The following is a 23,095-nucleotide window of genomic DNA, read 5'->3' on the forward strand; positions in this document are numbered from 1 at the left end:
AGATCCATGGGCCAAAACCCCAGAGGCTTTCTGGCTCACACAGAGACAGGGAGAAGGACATGGAGAGAGTTCACACACAGTTGAACAAACACACGTGCACTCACACACGCATACACACACACACTGGTGCATTGAACTCTGACATTTGTCCACTGGAGACGCTGATACGGGTAGACTGCATTGTCCTTGTGAAAGTGGCCTGCAGGTACAAAAAGTAGAATGATGTTGACAAAGTGTTGTGGGGAAATTACAGGGTGTTGATATTGTCTGTTTGGATTGTGTATTTTATGTATAGTAACAGGGAGATCCCACAGACTAGATAACAAAACAACATTAATTTAGGTACTAAAACATTGAAATAGTACAAAAAGGGATAGTTCACCCAAATTACAAAATTACACATTGGTTTCCTTACCATGTAAGCAGTCTATGAACAACGTATGACAGCAATCCATGCTTTGGTGTAGTTTCCCTGGCACTGTTTCCAAACGTTAACGTTTGAGCATTTATGGCACAAATCCCAACCAAAATGTATTTCTCTCATTTGTTTTTACTGAATGCTACCCAGTACAATATATGCTATTTAACAGATGATTTTATCCAAATCGACTTACAGCCATGCGCGCATACATGCGGTCCCGGAATCGAACCCATTACTATGGCGTTGCAAGTGCCCTTGATCTACCAACTGAGCTGTTTTGTTCCTGCTGAATGCTTCTCAGCACCCAGCTCTCTGTTCTCGCCTGAGGTGATGAAGCCTGTCTTGTGTTTCTCAGGTGGCTGAACAGCTGATGACCGTCGCCTACGACAACGGGGTCAATCTCTTCGACACAGCCGAAGTTTACGCTGGGGGGAAGTGAGTGTGATCTGAATACCTATTACCTACCTACCTGAAACCAGAGGACAGGAATGGCTAAACCTGGCTAATCTGGTCTTGGGGGGTTGACACACACACACACAGTGCAGGTTTTTGTTCCAGACCAGCACTAAACCCCACAAAGTATAGGGGTCAGCCAAGCTGACAGTGGTGTGAATCAACCATATGGAATGGGATTAGTTCTAAAGCATGTAGGTTTACAGAGTGGGTGCATGCCAGACTGTTTGTGTATTCAACATAGTTGCCTTGCCAAGACAACGAGAATTCAGCTGAGGCAGAAACATGTTGACACCCACACTAGTATATTTACATTTCCTTGCACACATGATAGAACGTAGTACAGGATGCATACAGTCTATATGGAGAGCATTGATAATGCACGATGGTTAATTTGATGAAGTTCGAATAGTATTTCCTGTCATACAGTATGAAACATGCCATCGTCCTGAATGACTTCTAACACAGCATTCTGTGGCTTCGGGTTTCTACTGACATAGAAATTCATCCTCAACTGAATTTCACAGTAATGGGTTGGTTGGATTTAGCAACAGATTAGAACGCTTTATCAATGCTCAAGCACTTTACATTGTGAGGGGATCTCACCTAATCACTTACCAGTGTGTCGCACCACTAGCATAGCACAGTTTCTCTGGGCCCCCGCTCCCCCCAAAAAATCAAAGAATAGACTACCGATCGCTGTCAATGGTTCTGAAATGTTGACGTCTATGTGGCTGCCTATCGATAGGCTATCAGATTACGTGGATCTACTGCTTGTAGTAGCCTATAGCTTTGCTTTAATGGATACATGTTTATTTGTATTTGGTCGTCATTTTCTCATTTTAAGCCTAAAGTTTATGTTTCACAAAGCTATATGCCTACGGTGTCGCAATGCTGCTATTTAGAATGCTGTCTGGCGGCAATAATGTATCACTCGTAGGCTTATCAGTGTTCACAGAAGGGGGGGGTCGCTCTCATGAGTGCTGCTGGGTCTCTGGCAGTCATCAGCTTGGTTTTCTGGGAGAGGAGGAGGAGGAGAAGGAGGGCTTCACTAGTCACTATTCTCGAGGGGAGGAAGAAGAGGAGGAGCAAGGCCACTGTCATTGCCGGGCCCGGGCAGTGAGTTCTCTGTCGGGACTGGGTGGTGCTAGTGCTATCTGCTGCATAAGTAGACCTACTAGCTTCCACCTGCGATGGTGCTTCGTCAGTCGAGGATGAGGTGGTAGCTTTGCTGATGTGGTTATCGTTCGTAATTTGGCACGAGCTTGATCGGAAAAAGCTTTTTTGTGGCGTTTTTGTGTACCACTTGGTCTTGCCTTTTGTTTATCCGCCGTGCCGCTGAGAAATAGGCTAATTAAATGCATGACAACTATATTGTCTGTCTGTTTGTCTCAGCTACTACCATGTAGATTGGACAACACAAACACTTCAGTAGTTTACCAATAAAATGGTCTGATGGTGATGTGGATATACTCAGAATACATATCCCAAATGAAATAAATGATCTCACTCCAATAAATATTAATAGAAAGTTAGCAAAAATAGATAAGATCTTGTTACCATGGAAAGGTAAATACCTGTCTATTTGTGGAAAAATCACCCTGATTAACTCTTTAGTATTATCCTAGTTTACCTATTTGCTTATGGTCTTGCCTACGCCTAGCGAACAGTTTTTGAAATTATATGAGAAAAAAAAAATCAATTTTTTTGGAACGGTAAATATATTAAAGGATTAATCTATCACTAAAAGCTTCAGTCATACACAAGTTATACTTAAATCCGAACTGGTTCTCTAGCAAATTAGTAAGATTGTCTCACCCCATGTTCAAGAATGGCCTTTTTCCCTTTATTCAGATTAAAACCTCTCACTTTCAGTTATTTGAAAAGGAAATAATCTCCCAAATATCACTACTTCTAAAACAAGCCATAGAAAGTTGGTTGCAATTTCAATTTAATCCTCCAGAAACGACAGAACAAATAATGCAACATATATTGTGGTTAAACTCAAATATACTAATCGATAAAAAGTATTTTTTGAAAAACTGTTTAAAAAAGGTATAATCTTCGTAATTGATATCATATGTAGGACTGGTGGAGTTATGTCTCAGTGCCTCTTTGCTTGACATCATGGGAAAATCAAAAGAAATCAGCCAAAATTGTAGACCTCCACAAGTCTGGTTCATCCTTGGGAGCAATTTCCAAACGCCTGGAGGTACCACGTTCATCTGTACAAACAATTGTACGCAAGGATAAACACCATGGGACCACGCAGCCGTCATACCGCTCAGGAAGGAGACGCGTTCTGTCTTCTAGAGATTAACGTACCTTGGTGCGAAAAGAGCAAATCAATCCCAGAACAACAGCAAAGGACCTTGTGAAGATGTTGGAGGAAACAGGTAAAAAGGTATCTATATCCACAGTAAAATGAGTCCTATATCGACATAACCTGAAAGGCCACTCAGCAAGGAAGAAGCCACTGCTCCAAAACCGCCATAAAAAAGCCAGACTACGGTTTGCAACTGCACATGGGGACAAAGATCTTACTTTTTGGAGAAATGTCCTCTGGTCTGATGAAACAAAAATAGAACTGTTTGGCCATAATGACCATCGATATGTTTAGAGGAAAAAGGGGGTACTTGCAAGCCGAAGAACACCATCCTAAACGTGAAGCACAGGGGTGGCAGCATCATGCTGTGGGGGTGCTTTGCTGCAGGAGCGACTGGTGCACTTCACAAAATAGATGGCATCATGAGGAAGGGAAATTATGTGGATATATTGAAGCAACATCTCAAGACATCAGTCAGGAAGTTAAAGCTTGGTCGCAAATGGGTCTTCCAAATGAACAATGACCCCAAGTATAGTTCCAAAGTTGTGGCAAAATGGCTTAAGGACAACAAAGTCAAGTTATTGGAGTGGCCATCACAAAGCCCTGACCTCAATCCTATAGAACATTTGTGGGCAGAACTGAAAATGCGTGTGCGAGCAAGGAGGCCTACAAACCTGACTCAGTTACACCAGCTCTGTCAGGAGGAATGGGCCAAAATTCATCCAACTTATTGTGGGAAGCTTGTGGAAGGCTACCCGAAACGTTTGACCCAAGTTAAACAATTTAATACAAATACTAATTGAGTGTATATAAACTTCTGACCAGTGTGTAGCACCCACCTACAACAGTATAGACCTACAGTGAAGGAAAAAAGTATTTGATCCCCTGCTGATTTTGTACATTTTCCCACTGACAAAGACATGATCAGTCTATAATTTTAATGGTAGGTTTATTTGAATAGTGAGAGACAGAATAACAACAACAAAATCCAGAAAAACGCATGTCAAAAATGTTATAAAAATATTTGCATTTTAATTAGGGAAATAAGTATTTGCAAAACTCTGCAAAACATGACTTAGTACTTGGTGGCAAAACCCTTGTTGGCAATCACAGAGGTCAGACGTTTCTTGTAGTTGGCCATCAGGTTTGCAAACATCTCAGGAGGGATTTTGTTCCACTCATCTTTGCAGATCTTCTCCAAGTCATTAAAGTTTCGAGACTGACGTTTGGCAACTCGAACCTTCAGCTCCCTCCACAGATTTTCTATGGGATTAAGGTATGGAGACTGGCTAGGCCACTCCAGGACCTTAATGTGCTTCTTCTTGGGCCACTCCTTTGTTGCCTTGGCCGTGTGTTTTGGGTCATTGTCATGCTGGAATACCCATCCACGACCCATTTTGAATGCCCTGGCTGAGGGAAGGAGGTTCTCACCCAAGATTTGATGGTACATGGCTCCGTCCATCGTCCCTTTGATGCAGTGAAGTTGTCCTGTCCCCTTAGCAGAAAAACACCCCCAAAGCATAATGTTTCCACCTCCATGTTTGACGGTGGGGATGGTGTTCTTGGGGTCATAGGCAGCATTCCTCCTCCTCCAAACACGGCGAGTTGAGTTGATGCCAAAGAGCTCCATTTTGGTCTCATCTGACCACTTTCACCCAGTTCTCCTCTGAATCATTCAGATGTTCATTGGCAAACTTCAGACGGCCTTGTATATGTGCTTTCTTGAGCAGGGGGACCTTGCGGGCGCTGCAGGATTTCAGTCCTTTACGGCGTAGTGTGTTACCAATTGTTTTCTTGGTGACTATGGTCCCAACTGCCTTGAGATCATTGACAAGATCCTCCCGTGTAGTTCTGGCCTGATTCCTCACCGTTCTCATGATCATTGCAACTCCACGAGGTGAGACCTTGCATGGAGCCCCAGGCCAAGGGAGATTGACAGGTCTTTTGTGTTTCTTCCATTTGCGAATAATCGCACCAACTGTTGTCACCTTCTCACCAAGCTGCTTGGCAATGATTTTGTAGCCCATTCCAGCCTTGTGTACGTCTACAATCTTGTCCCTGACATAATTGGAGAGCTCTTTGGTCTTGGCCATGGTGGAGAGTTTGGAATCTGATTGATTGATCGCTTCTGTGGACAGGTGTCTTTTATACAGGTAACAAACTGAGATTAGGAGCACTTCCTTTAAGAGTGTGCTCCTAATCTCAGCTCGTTAGCTGTATAAAAGACACCTGGGAGCCAGAAATCTTTCTGATTGAGAGGGGGTCAAATACTTATTTCCCTCATTAAAATGCAAATCAATTTATAACATTTTTGACATGCGTTTTTCTGGATTTTTGTTGTTGTCATTCTGTCTCTCACTGTTCAAATAAACCTACCATAAAAATTATAGACTGATCATTTCTTTGTCAGTGGGCAAACGTACAAAATCAGCAGGGGATCAAATACTTTTTTCCCTCACTGTATGTGTGACTCCACATGCTGTATCCAGAATGTATCAGTCATTCAGGTTTTAATCAGAGCTATGTGGTTCAGATCTTAGGCAGATAGATAAGACACATACACATCTCAATGCATACACGCACGCACACACACACCCTCAGAGTTAATATCTCTGCTTTATTACAGAGCTGAGATAATCCTGGGGAACATCATCAAGAAAAAGTGCTGGAGGTATGTATCATATTTTAAGTGTGTTTGTGTGTGTGTGTGAGTGGGTGAGTGAGATAGACGGGCCCAGCTAACAAATGCTAATCTACCGTTAATCAAACCACAGCTTTATCTCAGTTCCATCACCAATAGAACTCATCCACCCAACAGCTAACTAGGTCTCCAGCAGTAACCATGGCAATCAGAGGAAAGTTATGTCCTCTCTGGTTGAGTGTTCTTGGCTATGCAAAGGCTGGTAGGCTGGTAGGCTGGTAGGCGGCCAGGCCTGGGCTATCAGCACATATTGATCTTATACATTTATGCTGCTTAATTTCTCCACTGTACATTTCCAATCATAAAGTCTTCACTCTCCAGATCTTCAGTTCACGTCGGTTCACTGCCTCCGACTGCAACTCTGGGTGTTAAATATTAAACATTAAACAGTCAAGCGATGGGGATTTGACTTTACATTGTATCCTATCAAAGTTCAGAGAAAGTGTCCCAGAATAATTTTCTTCATACTTGAACACCATGTATAAAAAGCTAAAGGATCTATACTGTTGACTCCCCTACAGTATTGACATACCATAAGGCTATTGATATTCATAAGGATATGGATAAGGATGTCCATGTCTTTCTAGTGTCTATCGTTCCCTCTATTTGTCCGTCTCATTTCTCTCTCTTTCTGTCCTTCGGTCTGTCCGTCGGTCTGTCTGTCTGATCTCTATCTGGCTGTCTGATCTCTGTCTGTCTGTCTGCCTGGCTGGCTGGCTGATCTCTCTCTCTTTGTCTTTATGTAGGAGATCGAGTCTGGTGATCACCACCAAGCTCTACTGGGGAGGAAAGTAAGTATGTGCCTCCTCAGACATTCTGAGCACCACGCCAATGTGATTCTGAAGTGTGTGAAATAGAATGGAAAATAAGTGTTGACTATGCAAAACTGGTGAGGGTTTCAGAACTGCTTCCATTGACAAACTGAGTACTGTTGATCTTTGAACGGTCTGTACTGAGGCTGTCCTATACCGTATACTGTCTGAGTTCTGTCTGAGTTTTGTCTGAGTTCTGTCTGACAGAAGTTGAACAGGGTCATCCATCAGAGCTCTAACCTGTTCATTTTCTCATCATTAGACATATCATGTCTATTTGAGGTTCCTAACGAGGATCTAGATCATTGGTCAGGTCGGAGTCGGACCTGTGTCTGCTACTGACTCTGCAGTGTCTGCAGGTCAAATCTCAACTGAAACTCTCTTCCCTTTACGGTGCACCAGAGCCACAAAAGGCTAGATGTCCACTATGATGAAAGAGGGTGTCTAAGATTTGTGCACATACTCAGTTCAAAAGTAGCACACAGTAATATGTGGCGAATAGGGTACCAGCTCTATCTTTGAAGTATCAGAGTGGTTCTGTGGTGACACAGCCCTCTTCACTGTGGACCAGATAAAAGAGAGAGCGAGAGAGCGAGAGGAAGGGAGCCATGATTAACAACCAGCCTGGCAGTCTGTTAGGGGCCCGACGAACCTCTGCGTATCTGAACAGACACACACACAGCTGGGGGAGACGATAACATAAGAGAGAATAACACAGACAGAGAACCAGGATGACTCAGCCCCGCGCTACGGTTCTCTGTGTGCCTGGAATATCAGTCCCCACCTCTCAGAGCAAGAAAAGAGAGGCTGTGTGGCTCAGTCATCAGAGCATGGCACTTCCAACGCCAAAGGTTGTGGGTTTGACTCCTGCTGGGGCCACCCATGTGTAAAATGTATTCAAGCATTACTGTAAGTTGCTTTGGCTAAAAGCGTCTGTTAAATATTATTATACAGCATATTATAAAAAGAAAGGGGGGTGAGCATGAAGAAAAGAGAAAGACGAAGAGAGGAGTGAAGGGAGGACGAGAGAGAGGGGGTCAAGAAAGAGAAAGAGAGAAGATGGATGGTAATGGGGGAGGGATGGGTAGATGAGGATGATGTCTCTGACAGTTTGTCATTGAATCAGACATCCACAATGACAGATTACAGGGCATTGTATTTTCAACACTGACAAACAGACGGTAAAGTTTGTTTTGTCGCTACCGACACTTCCCAGAGCCATTTGTGTTTGTGTCTCCAGTCTATTTATTGATTTGTATACAGCTTGTTAGAGGCTGGTGGGACAAGTTCAACGCTCTAGTCACTGTGTATCTGTGTGTCTGTATGTATTTCGCTGTGTGTTTGTGTGTGTGTGTGCGTGCACTGGTGTGTGCCATTTTGTGTATACCTTTCTGTGTGTGTATGTGTGTATATTAACTTCTGTGTTCTTTTCCAGAGCGGAGACAGAGAGAGGACTCAACAGAAAGCACATCATTGAAGGTAAAGTGTCTGATTTCCTCTCCTCCTCTTCCTACGGTCTTGTCCTCCACATCACCCCATCACTCCATGCCCCAGTTCACCTCTATAATCGCCTCCTTTTCATATCCACATCACTTTTTATTTTCTCTCTTTTCCCTCTTGCTTGTGATTGATTTCCTCCAGTGTGCTCAGTTGAACTTGACCTCCTCTTTTGAAGTACCTGTATGTCTCTACTACCACTCAGGGTCGGATGTCTCTGGGTCTTGAGTTGGTTCATTTGTAATATGATATGATAGACTTTGGACATGAGCACTCAAAGTCCCTCTGGACCCCTCTACCCATACCCTTGTGTCCTGTCCTCTCCTGTTCTTTTCTCGCCTTACATTCCTTTTATTTTCCTCTCCTCTCCTCTCCTGCCCTGCCCTGCCATCTCCTCTTCTCTCCTCTCCTGCCGTCTCCCACCTTACCTTTCCTTGTTTCCCCTTTCAGTCCATCAAGTCTCCTATTTTACCGTTTTTGGGGTATTACACAACTTAACCTGACACCCAGAGTCTGTGTTTACACGCACGCTACCCCCAATCCAATTTCCTGATCCAGCCCAACAACGTCCCGTCCACAGCACAGTGCCTGCACCTCCTGCAGTGACTCAGCACTCTCATATAGTATTAACATTCATATCAGCTTCTAACTTTCCCCCCAAAGAAGAGCAGAATAATATGTTTACTAGGAGAGAGAAAGAATGGAGAGAAGGGGGGGGGGAGAGAGAGAGAGCGAGAGAGAGAGAGGGAGGGAGGGAGTGAGAGAGATGGAAGAGAGAGAGAGAGGAAGAGAGCGGGCAATATAAAGTGAGAGAAAGTGAGAACATAGGGAGGGAGAGAAAGAGAGCATAACCAATTAGTTGGGCTCAGCTGTCCTGTCTGGAAGATAGATTGAGGCACAGCGCCTGTGTCACCATAACGTGGTGGATGTCACCGCATGCTAACTGATGAAGCACACGTTTGGCTGAGAGACAATTGTTGACAACCTATTAAAACTGTTGATGTGGATGTCACTGCTGGCTAATCGATGCAGCATCTGATTGTCTAAAAGAGACAGTTTTCACAGCATTTTTTGAAGGGCATTGGCAGGTGTGGCGGTGTCACCTCAAGATAATCGATATTTGGCAGAGAAAGACAGTTGATGACAGTATTCATATCTATGATGGATGTCTAAACTTGTTAATCAATAGTCAAGAGTAATAATGGCGCCGGAGGGGATGGCTGCCGTTTTACGGGCTCCTAACCAACTGTGTTATTTTGTGTGTTTTGTTCGCATTGTTTGTAACCTATTTTGTACATAATGTTGCTGCTACCGTCTCTTATGACTGAAAAAAGCTTCTGGATATCAGAACAGCGATTACTCACCTCGAACTGGACGAAGATTTTTTCTTTAATGAGTCCGACGCGAAGGATATACTGTTTCTCCAAGACCAGGCCCAAATCCCAGTCATTGGCATGAAGAAAAGGGGGCGGAGATCGGGGTGCCTAGTGAGAATTTGTCGGCGAGTGGGTAACCAGCCTCTACCATCCATTCTATTGGCAAACGTCCAATCACTGGAGAATAAACTGGATGAGCTCCGTTCGAGACTATCCTACCAACGGGACATTAAAAACGTTAATATCTTATGTTTCACCGAGTCGTGGCTGAACGATGACATGGATAATATACAGTTGCCTGGGTTTTCCGTGCATCGGCAGGACAGAACTAATACGTCCGGTAAGACGAGGGGTGGTGGTGTGTGTCAATTTGTCACAGCTGGTGCGCGATGTCTAATATTAAGGAAGTCGCAAAGTATTGCTCGCCTGAGGTAGAGTACCTCATGATAAGCTGTAGACCACACTATCTACATTTTTCGTGTCCGTCTATTTACCACCACAAACCGATGATGGCACTAAGACCGCACTCAACGAGCTGTATTAGGCCATAAGCAAACAGGAAAATGCTCATCCAGACGTGGCGCTCCTAGTGGCCGCGGACTTTAATGCAGGCAAACTTAAATCCGTTTTACCAGCATGTCACATGTGCAACCAGAGGAATAAAAACTCTAGACCACCTTTACTCCACACACAGAGACACATACAAAGCTCTCCTTCACCCTCCATTAGGCAAATCTGACCATAATTCTATCCTCCTGATTCCTGCTTACAAGCAAAAACTAAAGCAGGAAGTACAAGTGACTATACGGAAGTGCTGCGCTACAGGACTGTTTTGCTAGCACAGACTGGAATATGTTCATCCAACGGCATTGAGGAGTATAACACCTCAGTCACCGGCTTCATTAATAAGTGCATCGATGACGCCCCCCCCCCCCCCCCCCCCAGTGACTGTACGTATATATCCCAACCAGAAGCCATGGACTACAGGCAACATCGGCATCGATCTAAAGATTGGAGCTGCCGCTTTCAAGGAGCGGGACACTAATCTGGACGCTTACAAGAAATCCCACTATGCCCTCCGACGAACCATCAAAAAGGCAAAGCGTCAATACAGGACTAAGATTGAGACTAAGACTGTCAAGTGTCTTCACTGACATTTTCAACCTCTCCCTGACCGAGTCTGTAATACCCACATGTTTCAAGCAGACCACCGTAGTCACTGTGCCCAAAAAAGCTAAGGTAACCTGCCTAAATGACTACCGCCCCGTAGCACTCACGTCGGTAGCCATGAACTATAGGGAGGAGGTCAGAGACCTGGCCGTGTGGTGCCAGGACAACAACCTCTCCCTCAACGTGACCAAGACAAAGGAGATGATTGTGGACTACAGGAAAAAAAAGGACTGAGCACGCCCCCATTCTCATCGACGGGGCTGTAGTGGAACAGGTTGAGAGCTTCAAGTTCCTTGGTGTCCACATCACCAACGAACTATCATGGTCCAAACACACCAAGACAGTCGTGAAGAGGGCACGACAAAGCCTATTCCCCCTCAGGAGACTGAAAAGATTTGGCATGGGTCCTCAGATCCTCAAAAAATTCTACAGCTGCACCATCGAGAGCATCCTGACTGGTTGCATCACCGCCTGGTATGGCAACTGCTTGGCCTCCGACCGCAAGGCACTACAGAGGGTAGTGCGTACGGCCCAGTACATCACTGGGGCCAAGCTTCCTGCCATCCAGGACCTCTATACCAGGCGGTGTCAGAGGAAGGCCCTCAAAATTGTCAAAGACTCCAGCCACCCTAGTCATAGACTGTTCTCTCTGCTACCGCACGGCAAGCGGTACCGGAGTGCCAAGTCTAGGTCCAAAAGACTTCTCAACAGCTTCTACCCCCAAGCCATAAGACTCCTGAACAGCTAATCATGGCTACCCGGACTATTTGCACTGCCCCCCACCCCATCCTTTTTACGCTGCTGCTACTCTGTTAAGTATTTATGTATAGTCACTTTAACTCTACCCACATGTACATATTACCTCAACTACCTCAACTAGCCGGTGCCCCCGCACATTGACTCTGCAACGGTACCCCCCTGTATATATAGCCTACCTACTGTCACTTTATTCTCAACACTTTTTTTGTTGTTGTTTTATTTTTACTTTTTTTGTTAAAAATAAATGCACTGTTGGTTAAGGGCTGTAAGTAAGCATTTCACTGTAATGTCTGCACCTGTTGTATTCGGCGCATGTGACCAATAAAATTTGATTTGATTTGATTTGATTTGAACTGCTTTGAAAGGCTGGTCATGGCTCACATCAACACCATCATCCCGGAAACCCTAGAGCCACTCCAATTCGCAAAATGTCCCAACAGATACACAGATGACGCAATCTCAACCGGAAGGGATGGCTGCCGTTTTACGGGCTCCTAACCAATTGTGCTATTGTCAAATCAAATCAAATCAAATTTTATTTGCCACATGCGCCGAATACAACAGGTGTAGACCTTTGAGTGAAATGCTTACTTACAAGCCCTTAACAAACAATGCAGTTTTAAGAAAAATATAGATAAGTAAAAAATTAAAGAGCAGCATTAAAATGAAATAACAGTAGGGAGGCATTATACAGGGGGTACCGGTACAGAGTCAATGTGCGGGGGCACCGGTTATTCGAGGTAATTGAGGTAATATGTCCATGTGGGTAGAGTTAAAGTGACTATGCATAGATAATAAACAGAGTAGCAGCAGCGTAAAAGAGGAGTATTTGACCATTTTTAGGGCCTTCCTCTGACACCGCCTGGTATAGAGGTCCTGGATGGCAGGAAGCTTGGCCCCAGTGATGTACTGGGCCGTACGCACTACCCTCTGTAGTGCCTTGCGGTCGGAGGCTGAGCAGTTGCCATACCAGGACCCATGCAAATCTTTTCAGTCTCCTGAAGGGGAATAGGCTTTGTCGTGCCCTTTTCACGACTGTCTTGGTGTGTTTTGACCATGATAGTTTGTTGGTGACTTAATTTTTACTATTTTCTACATTGTAGAATAATAGTGAAGACATCAAAATAGGAAACAACACCTCCACTTCACTGAACCTCAACACTGGGGCCCCACAAGGGTGCGTGCTCAGCCCACTCCTGTACTCCCTGTTCACCTATGACTGTGTGGCCAAGCACGCCTCCATCTCAATCATCAAGTTTACAGACGACACAACAGTAGTAGGCTTGATTACCAACAATGACAAGACAGCCTACAGGGTGGAGGTGAGGGCTCTGGGAGTGTGGTGCCAGGAAAATAACCTCTCACTCAACGTCAACAAAACAAAGGAGATGATCGTACACTTCAGGAAACAGCATAGGGTGCACATCGACAGGACCTCAGTGGAGAAGGTGGAAAGCTTCAAGTTCCTTGGCGTACACATCACTGACAAGTAGACCCGTGTAGTCCTGTGTAGCTCAGTTGGTAGAGCATGGCGCTTGCAACGCCAGGGTTGTGGGTTCGATTCCCACGGGGGGCCAGTATAAAAAAAAAAATGTATGCACTCACTAACAGTAAGTCGCTCTGGATAAGAGCGTCTGCTAAATGACTAAAATGTAAAAAATTACAAACTGAAATGGACCTACCACACAGACAGTGTGGTGAAGAAGGCGCAACAGAGCATCTTCAACCTCAGGAGGCTAAATAAATGTGGCTTGGCACCTAAAACCCTCACAAACTTTTACAGATGCATAATTGAGAGCATGCTCTCGGGCTGTATCACCACCTGGTACGACAACTGCACCGCCCGCAACCGCAAGGTTCTTCAGAGGGTGGTGCGGTCTGCACAATGTATTACCGGGGGCAAACTACCAACCCTCCAGGACACCTACAGCACCCGATGTCACAGGAAGGCCAAAAAGATCATCAAGGACATCAACCACCCGAGCCACTGCCTGTTCACACCGCTATCATCCAGAAGGCGAGCTCAGTACAGGTGATTTGAAAACTATGAAATAACACATATGGAATCATGTAGTAACCAAAAAAGTGTTAAACAAATCCAACTCATCCCATCGAGAGCATCCTGACTGGTTGCATCACTGCCTGGTATGGCAACTGCTCGGCATCTGACCGTAAGGCGCTACAGAGGGTAGTGCGTATGGCCCAATACTGTTCTCTCTGCTACCGTACGACAAGCGGTACCAGAGCGCCAAGTCTAGGTCCAAAAGGCTCCTTAACAGCTTCTACCCCCAAGCTATAAGACTGCTGAACAATTAATCAAATGGCCACCCGGACTATTTACATTGACCCCCCCCTTTGTTTTTACACTGCTGCTACTTGCTGTTTATCTATGCATAGCCACTTTACCCCTATCTACATGTACAAATTACCTCAACTAACCTGTACCCCGCACATTGACTCGGTACCTGTACCCCCTGTATATAGCCTTGTTATTGTTATGTAATTTCATTGTGTTACTTTTAATTTTTTTACTTTAGTTTATTTAGTAAATCTTTTCTTGAACTGCATTGTTGGTTAAGGGCTTGTAAGTAAGCATTTCACAGTAAGGTCTACACCTGTTGTATTTGGCGCATGTGACAAATAAAATTTGATTTGATTTGATCTCACTCCAATACGTTTTATTGGAAAGTTAGCAAAAATAGATACGATCTTGCTACCATGGAAAGGAAAATACCTGTCTATTTGTGGAAAAATCACCCTGATTAACTCTTGTCATATCCCAGTTCACCTATTTGTTTATGGTCTTGACTACACCTAGCGACCTGTTTTTTAAATTATATTTGCAAAAAAAGATTCAATTTTATTTGGAATGGCAAGCCAGACAAAATTAAAAGGGCCTATTTATATAATGAATATGAATTCGGAGGGCAGAAATGATTAAATATTAAAGCATTAGACCTCTCTGTAACGACAGACGCTGGGAGACAGGAAGCAAGTACAGGGTGAGGATTTAATAATAAATAGACATGAAACAAAGCAAGAACACCATCTGGATGAGAGAAACAAAACAACATCAATGCAGACTCGGGGATCAAACTGAGGAACAGACAGATATAGGTGAGGTAATTAAGCAGTGATGAAGTCCTGGTGAGTCCAATGAAGCGCTGATGCGCGTAACGATGGTGACAGGTGTGCGTAATGATGGGCAGTCTGGCGCCCTCGAGCGCCAGGGAGGGGGAGCGGGAGCAGGCGTGACAGTAACCCCCCCTCTAGGGACGCCACCCGGAACATTTCGAACCTGATGGGCCAGCCGTGGCATGGGAGCCTCACGAGCCGGCCGAGGAGCGGGACCTGTCGAGACTGACGGGCCGGCCAAGGCGTGGGAGCCTGATGAGCTGGCTGAGACGTGGAAGCCTGACAGCCGGCTGAGGCGTGGAAACCTGACGAGCTGGCTGAGGCGTGGGAGCCTGACGAGCCGGCTGAGGCGTGGGAGCCTGATGAGCCGGCTGAGGCGTGGGAGCCTGATGAGCCGGCTGAGGCGTGGGAGCCTGACGAGCCGGCTGAGGCGTGGGGTGAGAGCCTGCCGAGTCAACCGAGGCTTGTGAGCCTCTCGAGCCAGCTGAGGCATGGGAGCATGACGAGCTCGCTGAGGCGTCCCCGGTTGCTTCGGCAGCGGCACACGGATCCGACGTCACCAACAAAAATAAAAAATAAACTCCAAGATGCTTCCAATTGTGGTGTCTGCATTCTGTAACGACAGACACTGGGATACAGGAAGCAAGTACAGGGTGAGGATTTAATTATGATTTAATAATGAAACAAAGCAAGACCAGCATCTGGATGAGAGAAACAAAACAACATCAATGCAGACACGGGGGTCAAACTGAGGAACAGACAGATATAGGGGAGGTAATTAAGCAGTAATGAAGTCCTGGTGAGTTCAATGAAGCGCTGATGTGCGTAACTATGGTGACAGGTGTGCGTAATGGTGGGCAGCCTGGCGCCCTCGAGTGCCAGGTAGGGGGAGCGGGAGCAGGCGTGACACTCTCACTAAAGGCATCAATCATACAAAAGTTATACTTAAATCCGAAATGGTTGTCTAGCAAATTAGTAAGAATGTCTCACACCATGTTCAAGAAAGGCCTTTTTCCCTTTATTCAGATTACAACCTCTCACTTTCAGTTATTTGAAAACAAAATAATCTCCAAATTATCGATATTCATAAAACAAGCCATAGAAAGTTGGTTGCAATTTCAATTGAATCCACCAGAAAATACAGAACATACAATAAAACAAATATTGTGGTTAAACTCAAATACACTAATTGATAAAAAAAACATTATATATATATTTTTTTAAGTATAATCTTTGTAAATGATATCATAAATAGGACTGGTGGAGTTATGTCACACATGCAGCTAACAAAAATATATGGAAATGTCTGCTCTATCCAAAATTACAACCAACTAATTGCAGCATTACCGCAAAAATGGAAGAGGCAAGTGGAAGGGGGAAAAAGTAAGGAGAAGTGGGGAGAACAAGTATTTGATACACTGCCGATTTTGCAGGTTTTCCTACTTACAAAGCATGTAGAGGTCTGTAATTTTTATCATAGGTACACTTCAACTGTGAGAGACGGAATCTAAAACAAAAATCCAGAAAATCACATTGTATCATTTTTAAGTAATGAATTTGCATTTTATTGCATGACATAAGTATTTGATCACCTACCAACCAGTAAGAGTTTCGGCTCTCACAGACCTGTTAGTTTTTCTTTAAGATGCCCTCCTGTTCTCCACTCATTACCTGTATTAACTGCACCTGTTTGAACTCATTACCTGTATAAAAGACACCTGTCCACACACTCAATCAAACAGACTCCAACCCTTCCACAATGGCCAAGACCAGAGAGCTGTGTAAGGACATCAGGGATGAAATTGTAGACCTGCACAAGGCTGGGATGGGCTACAGGACAATAGGCAAGCAGCTTGGTGAGAAGGCAACAACTGTTGGCGCAATTATTAGAAAATGGAAGAAGTTCAAGATGACGGTCAATCACCCTCGGTCTGGGGCTCCATGCAAGATCTCACCTCGTGGGGCATCAATGATCATGAGGAAGGTGAGGGATCAGCCCAGAACTACATGGCAGGACCTGGTCAATGACCTGAAGAGAGCTGGGACCACAGTCTCAAAGAAAACCATTAGTAACACACTACGCCGTCATGGATTAAAATCCTGCAGCGCACGCAAGGTCCCCCTGCTCAAGCCAGCGCATGTCCAGGCCCATCTGAAGTTTGCCAATGACCATCTGGATGATCCAGAGGAGGAATGGGAGAAGGTCATGTGGTCTGATGAGACAAAAATTGAGCTTTTTGGTCTAAACTCCACTCGCCGTGTTTGGAGGAAGAAGAAGGATGAGTACAACCACAAGAACACCATCCCAACCGTGAAGCATGGAGGTGGAAACATCATTCTTTGGGGATGCTTTTCTGCAAAGGGGACAGGACGACTGCACCGTATTGAGGGGAGGATGGATGGGGACATGTATCGCGAGATCTTGGCCAACAACCTCCTTCCCTCAGTAAGAGCATTGAAGATGGGTCGTGGCTGGGTCTTCCAGCATGACAACGACCCTAAACACACAGCCAGGGCAACTAAGGAGTGGCTCCGTAAGAAGCATCTCAAGGTCCTGGAGTGGCCTAGCCAGTCTCCAGACCTGAACCCAATAGAAAATCTTTGGAGGGAGCTGAAAGTCCATATTGCCCAGCGACAGCCCCGAAACCTGAAGGATCTGGAGAAGGTCTGTATGGAGGAGTGGGCCAAAATCCCTGCTGCAGTGTGTGCAAACCTGGTCAAGACCTACAGGAAACGTATGATCTCTGTAATTGCAAACAAGGGTTTCTGTACCAAATATTAAGTTCTGCTTTTCTGATGTATCAAATACTTATGTCATGCAATAAAATGCAAATTAATTACTTAAAAATCATACAATGTGATTTCCTGGATTTTTGTTTTCGATTCCGTCTCTCACAGTTGAAGTGTACCTATGATAAAAATTACAGACCTCTACATGCTTTGTAAGTAGGAAAACCTGCAAAATCGGCAGTGTATCAAATACTTGTTCTCCCCACTGTATGGGGGATACAACATTCCCAGCTCTGCAGATGTTGCTGCGAAGAGATCATTTATTTTGGTACTGTCCATATGTAGCTTGTTTTTGGTCACAGGTCCAGGAAAAACATATACCTGGAGCTAACGCTGCAGATAGCAGTACTGGGTGATTTGAAAAGTCATAGTCAATCGATCAATAATATAATAATACTTTTAGCAAAAATGTTTATCTGTAATTTACAATCTATAGAAACTATGCGAATTGAAAGGATCAGAACTTTTGTGAAGCATCACGGCACAGTTGAAAAATATATGGCAAAAATAAATCCAATATGGATGGTGTTAAGAGATAGATGGGAGGAGTTGAAGGGAGCTGAAGGGTGGGACTAATAAAAACAAGATACTGTGCCTTGCAGAAGTATTCATCTCCCTTGGCATTTTTCCTATTTTGTTGCACTACAACCTGTATTTTAAATTGATTTTTATTTGGATTTCATGTAATGGACATACACAATAGTCCAAATTGGTGAAGTGAAATGAAAAAAAGAACTTGTTTCAAAAAATTCAAAAAAAATTAATCATGGAAAAGTGGTGCTATGAAGCCCCTAAATAAGATCTGGTGCAACCAATTACCTTCAGAGGTCACATAATTAGTTAAATAAAGTCCACCTGTGTGCAATCTAGTGTCACATGATCTGTCACATGATCTTAGTATATATACAGCTGTTCTGAAAGGCCCCAGAGTCTGCAACACCACTAAGCAAGGAGCACCACCAAGCAAGCAGCACCATGAAGACCAAGGAGCTCTCCAAACAGGTCGGGGACAAGGTTGTGGAGCAGTGCAGATCAGGGTTGGGTCATAAAACAATATCCGAACCTTTGAACATCCCACGGAGCACCATTAAATCCATTATTTAAAAATGGAAAGAATATGGCACCACAACAAACCTGCCGAGAGAGTGCCACCCACCAAAACTCACAGACCAGGCAAGGAGGGCATTAATCCGAGAGGCAACAAAGAGACCAAAGATAACCCTGAAGGAGCTGCAAAGCTCCACACCGGAGATTGGAGTATCTGTCCATAGGGCCACTTTAAGCCGTACACTCCACAGAGCTGGGCTTTACGGAAGAGTGGCCAGAAAAATGGCATTGCTTAAAGAAAAAAATAAGCAAACACGTTTGGTGTTCGCCAAAAGCCATGTGGGAGACTCCCCAAACATATGGAAGAAGGTACTCTGGTCAGATGAGACTAAAATTGAGCTTTTTGGCCACCAAGGAAAACGCTATGTCTGGCGCAAACCCAACACCTCTTATCACCCTGAGAACACCATCCCCACAGTGAAGCATGGTGGTGGCAGCATCATGCTGCAGGGATGTTTTTCATCTGCAGGGGCTGGGAAACTGGTCAGAATTGAAGGAATGATGGATGGCGCTAAATACAGGGAAATTCTTGAGGAAAACCTGTTTTAGTCTTCCAGATATTTGAGACTGGGACGGAGGTTCACCTTCCAGTAGGACAATGACCCTAAGCATACTGCTAAAGCAACAATCAAATGGTTCAAGGGGAAACATTTAAATGTCTTGGAATGGCCTAGTCAAAGCCCAGACTTCAATCCAACTGAGAATCTGTGGTACGACTTAAAGATTCCATGTACACCAGCGGAACCCATCCAACTTGAAGGAGCTGGAGCAGTTTTGCCTTGAAGAATGGGCAGAAATCCCAGTGGCTAGACGTGCCAAGCTTATAGAGACATACCCCAAGAGACTTGCAGCTGTAATTGCTGCAAAAGGTGGCTTTACAAAGTATTGACTTTGTCATATTTTGCATCTCTTAAAGGGAGTGCTCCTAATCATAGCTTGTTACCTGTATAAAAGACACCTGTCCACAGAAGCAATCAATCAATCAGATTCCAAACTCTCCACCATGGCCAAGACCAAAGAGCTCTCCAAGGATGTCAGGGACAAGATTGTAGACCTACACAAGGCTGGAATGGGCTACAAGACCATCGCCAAGCAGCTTGGTGAGAAGGTGACAACAATTGGTGCGATTATTCGCAAATGGAAGAAACACAAAAGAACTGTCAATCTCTCTCGGCCTGGGGCTCCATGCAAGATCTCACCTCGTGGAGTTGCAATGATCATGAGAACGGTGAGGAATCAGCCCAGAAGTACACGCGAGGATCTTGTCAATGATCTCAAGGCAGCTGGGACCATAGTCACCAACAAAACAATTGGTAACACACTACACCGTGAAGGACTGAAATCCTGCAGCGCCCGCAAGGTCCCTCTGCTCAAGAAAGCACATATACATGCCCGTCTGAAGTTTGCCAATGAACATCTGAATGATTCAGAGGAGAACTGGGTGAAAGTGTTGTGGTCAGATGAGACCAAAATGGAGCTGCCTATGACACCAAGAACACCATCCCCACCGTCAAACATGGAGGTGGAAACATTATGCTTTGGGGGTGTTTTTCTGCTAAGGGGACAGGACAACTTCACCGCATCAAAGGGACGATGGACGGGGCCATGTATCGTCAAATCTTGGGTGAGAACCTCCTTCCCTCAGCCAGGGCATTGAAAATGGGTCGTGGATGGGTATTCCAGCATGACAATGACCCAAAACACACGGCCAAGGCAACAAAGGAGTGGCTCAAGAAGAAGCACATTAAGGTCCTGGAGTGGCCTAGCCAGTCTCCAGACCTTAATCTCATAGAAAATCTGTGGAGGGAGCTGAAGGTTCGAGTTGCCAAACGTCAGCCTCGAAGCCTTAATGACTTGGAGAAGATCTGCAGAGGAGTGGGACAAAATCCCTCCTGAGATGTGTACCCTGTATATATACTGTATATATACTGTATATATAATGTATATATTTACAAAAATATATATGGGGGATTGGAAATGATTCAGACAATTACATCGATGGAAAATACAACCTATCTGCAATATTAAAGCTGATCTACCCCCTAAAAAAAAGAAAAGAAAGATGATCGTGGACTACGGGAAAAGGAGGGTCGAATACGCCCCCATTCACATCGACTGGGCTGTAGTGGAGCGGGTCGAGAGTTTCAAGTTCCTTGGTGTCCACATCAAAAATTTTTCAAAAACTCCAGTCACCCAAGTCATAGACTGTTCTCTCTGCTACCGCACGGCAAGTGGTTCCGGAGCACCAAGTCTAGGTCCAAAAGGCTCCTTAACAGCTTCTACCCCCAAGCCATAAGACTGCTGAACAATTCATCAAATGGCCACCCACACTATTTACATTGAACCCCCCCCCCCCCCCCCATTTGTTTTTACACTGCTGCTACTCGTTGTTTATTTTCTATGCATAGTCACTTTACCCCTACCTACATGTACATATTACCTCGACTAACCTGTACCCCCGCACATTGACTCGGTACCGGTACCGCCTGTATACAGCCTCGTTATTGTTACTTTATTGTGTTACTTTTTATTTTATTTTTTACTTTAGTTTATTTAGTAAATATTTTCTTAACTCTATTTCTTGAACTGCATTGTTGGTTAAGGGTTTGTAAGTAAGCATTTCACGGTAAGGTCTACACCTGTTTTATTCGGCGCATGTGACAAATACAATTTGATCTGATTTTGATTTGAATAGAGGACTCGTGAGGCAAACTTGTGTTTGACAAGGATGGTTTTTGGTGGTTCTATTTAATGATTGAAAGAATATTTAAACAGATTTTTAAACAGGACTTTGTTCATGACCTTGCTTGTTTCCTCCTTTATCCAATATCCACCAAAGGAATTCATTTTATTTATTCACCTTCTATCCACTTCTCTCTAACCTTCAAAAATAGAGGCACTTCACAGCCTTAAGACCACTTAATCAGTCAGACGGAGAAACGTGCAAGTCGTGTGAGTGTGTGTGAGTCACTTCAAAATAGAGTCCCTTCAGAGCCTTCAAAATCGCTGAGACAGAGAAATGTGCAAGTCATGGCAGGGCAGAGCAGACTCAGATTAGTGTGTGTGCGCGTGCATGCGAGTGTACATGCATGTGTGTAATGTTCCTGGGATTACCGGGCTGTAGATGACAGGACAGGGATTAAGATGTGTGAATGGTGACGGGGGAGAGCATGACTCCCTCACAGGAATAACTCTAATGACTGGCATTAATCTGTCACAGAAATATACACACATATACACACACACACACACACTCATTCAATATACCCATAAACACACTCTTACAAACACACAGATGTACACACTCAGGTACACACCTCCTCTCTTCACCTTTCCTGTCTTCTTGTGTACCATCCTCTCTTCTCTCCCATCCTCTCCTCTCTCCATCCTTTCATCTATGTCTGCTCTCCTCTTAGTGTTTGTGAATGGAGCTGAGCTGACAGACACAATACCATTCATCTCTCCCCCTCACCCCTCATCCCTCTCTCCTCTCCTCTCAGGATTCAAACAGCAAAGCCTTCATCTGACAGGATGAGAGAGACTGTGGAGGAAAGGTCTCCCTCACCTTCCTTCAGATCCTCTGTGGCTTGTTGTTTTCTGTAACTGCAGGTTTCTAACATGTGTTTACCTCTCTCTCTCTCAATTTCAATTTTCAATTTAAGGGTTTTATTGGCATGGCAAGTGAAATAGACAAACATTAACAGTAAACATTACACAAAAGTTCCAAAAGAATAAAGACATTTCAAATATCATATTATGTGCAAATAGTTAAAGTACAAAAGGGAAAATAAATAAACATAAATATGGGTTGTATTTACAATGATGTTTGTTCTTCATTTGTTGCCCTTTTCTTGTGGCAACAGGTCACAAATATTGCTGCTGTGATGGCACACTGTGGTATTTCACCCAATAGATATAGGAGTTTATCAAAATTGGATTTGTTTTCGAATTCTTTGTGGGTGTGTGTAATCTGAGGGAAATATGTGTCTCTAATATGGTCATACATTTGGCAGGAGTTTAGGAAGTGCAGCTCAGTTTCCACCTCATTTTGTGGGCAGTGTGCACATAGCCTGTCTTCTCTTGAAAGCCTGATCTGCCTACGGCGGCCTTTCTCAATAGGAAGGCTATGCTCACTGAGTGTGTACATAGTGGAAGCTTTCCTTAAGTTTGGGTCAGTCACAGTGGTCAGGTATTCTGCCACTGTGTACTCTCTGTTTAGGGCCAAATAGTATTCTAGTTTGTTCTGTTTTTTTGTTAATTCTTTCCAATGTGTCAAGTAATTCTCTTTTTGTTTTCTCATGATTTGGTTGGATCTAATTGTGTTGCTGTCCTGGGGCTCTGTGGGGTTTGTGAACAGAGCCCCAGGACCAGCTTGCTTAGGGGACTCTTCTCCAGGTTCATCTCTCTGTAGGTGATCGCTTTATTATGGAAGGTTTGGGAATCGCTTCCTTTTAGATAGTTGTAGAATTTCTGGATTTTGATAATTAGCAGGTATCGGTCTAATTCTGCTCTGCATGCATTATTTGGTGTTTTACGTTGTACACTGGG

The 23,095-nt window shown here is 44.3% G+C and overlaps 1 protein-coding gene across 1 annotated transcript in view; it reads left to right on the forward strand.

Annotated features, from left to right (window-relative positions):
• Positions 1–23,095, forward strand: part of LOC311146567 (voltage-gated potassium channel subunit beta-1-like) — a gene marked incomplete at both ends in the record, with an annotated part of 110,906 nt that overhangs the window by 38,647 nt on the left and 49,164 nt on the right. The window contains 4 exons of the mRNA XM_084183085.1: positions 777–856; positions 5,827–5,871; positions 6,648–6,692; positions 8,149–8,192. Coding sequence (XP_084039211.1) covers positions 777–856; positions 5,827–5,871; positions 6,648–6,692; positions 8,149–8,192 — 214 coding nt within the window. The remainder of the gene's footprint in view (positions 1–776; positions 857–5,826; positions 5,872–6,647; positions 6,693–8,148; positions 8,193–23,095) is intronic.

The sequence above is a fragment of the Coregonus lavaretus genome (genome assembly GCF_964263955.1).
Source record: "Coregonus lavaretus genome assembly, chromosome: 19".
Lineage (NCBI taxonomy): Eukaryota > Metazoa > Chordata > Actinopteri > Salmoniformes > Salmonidae > Coregonus > Coregonus lavaretus.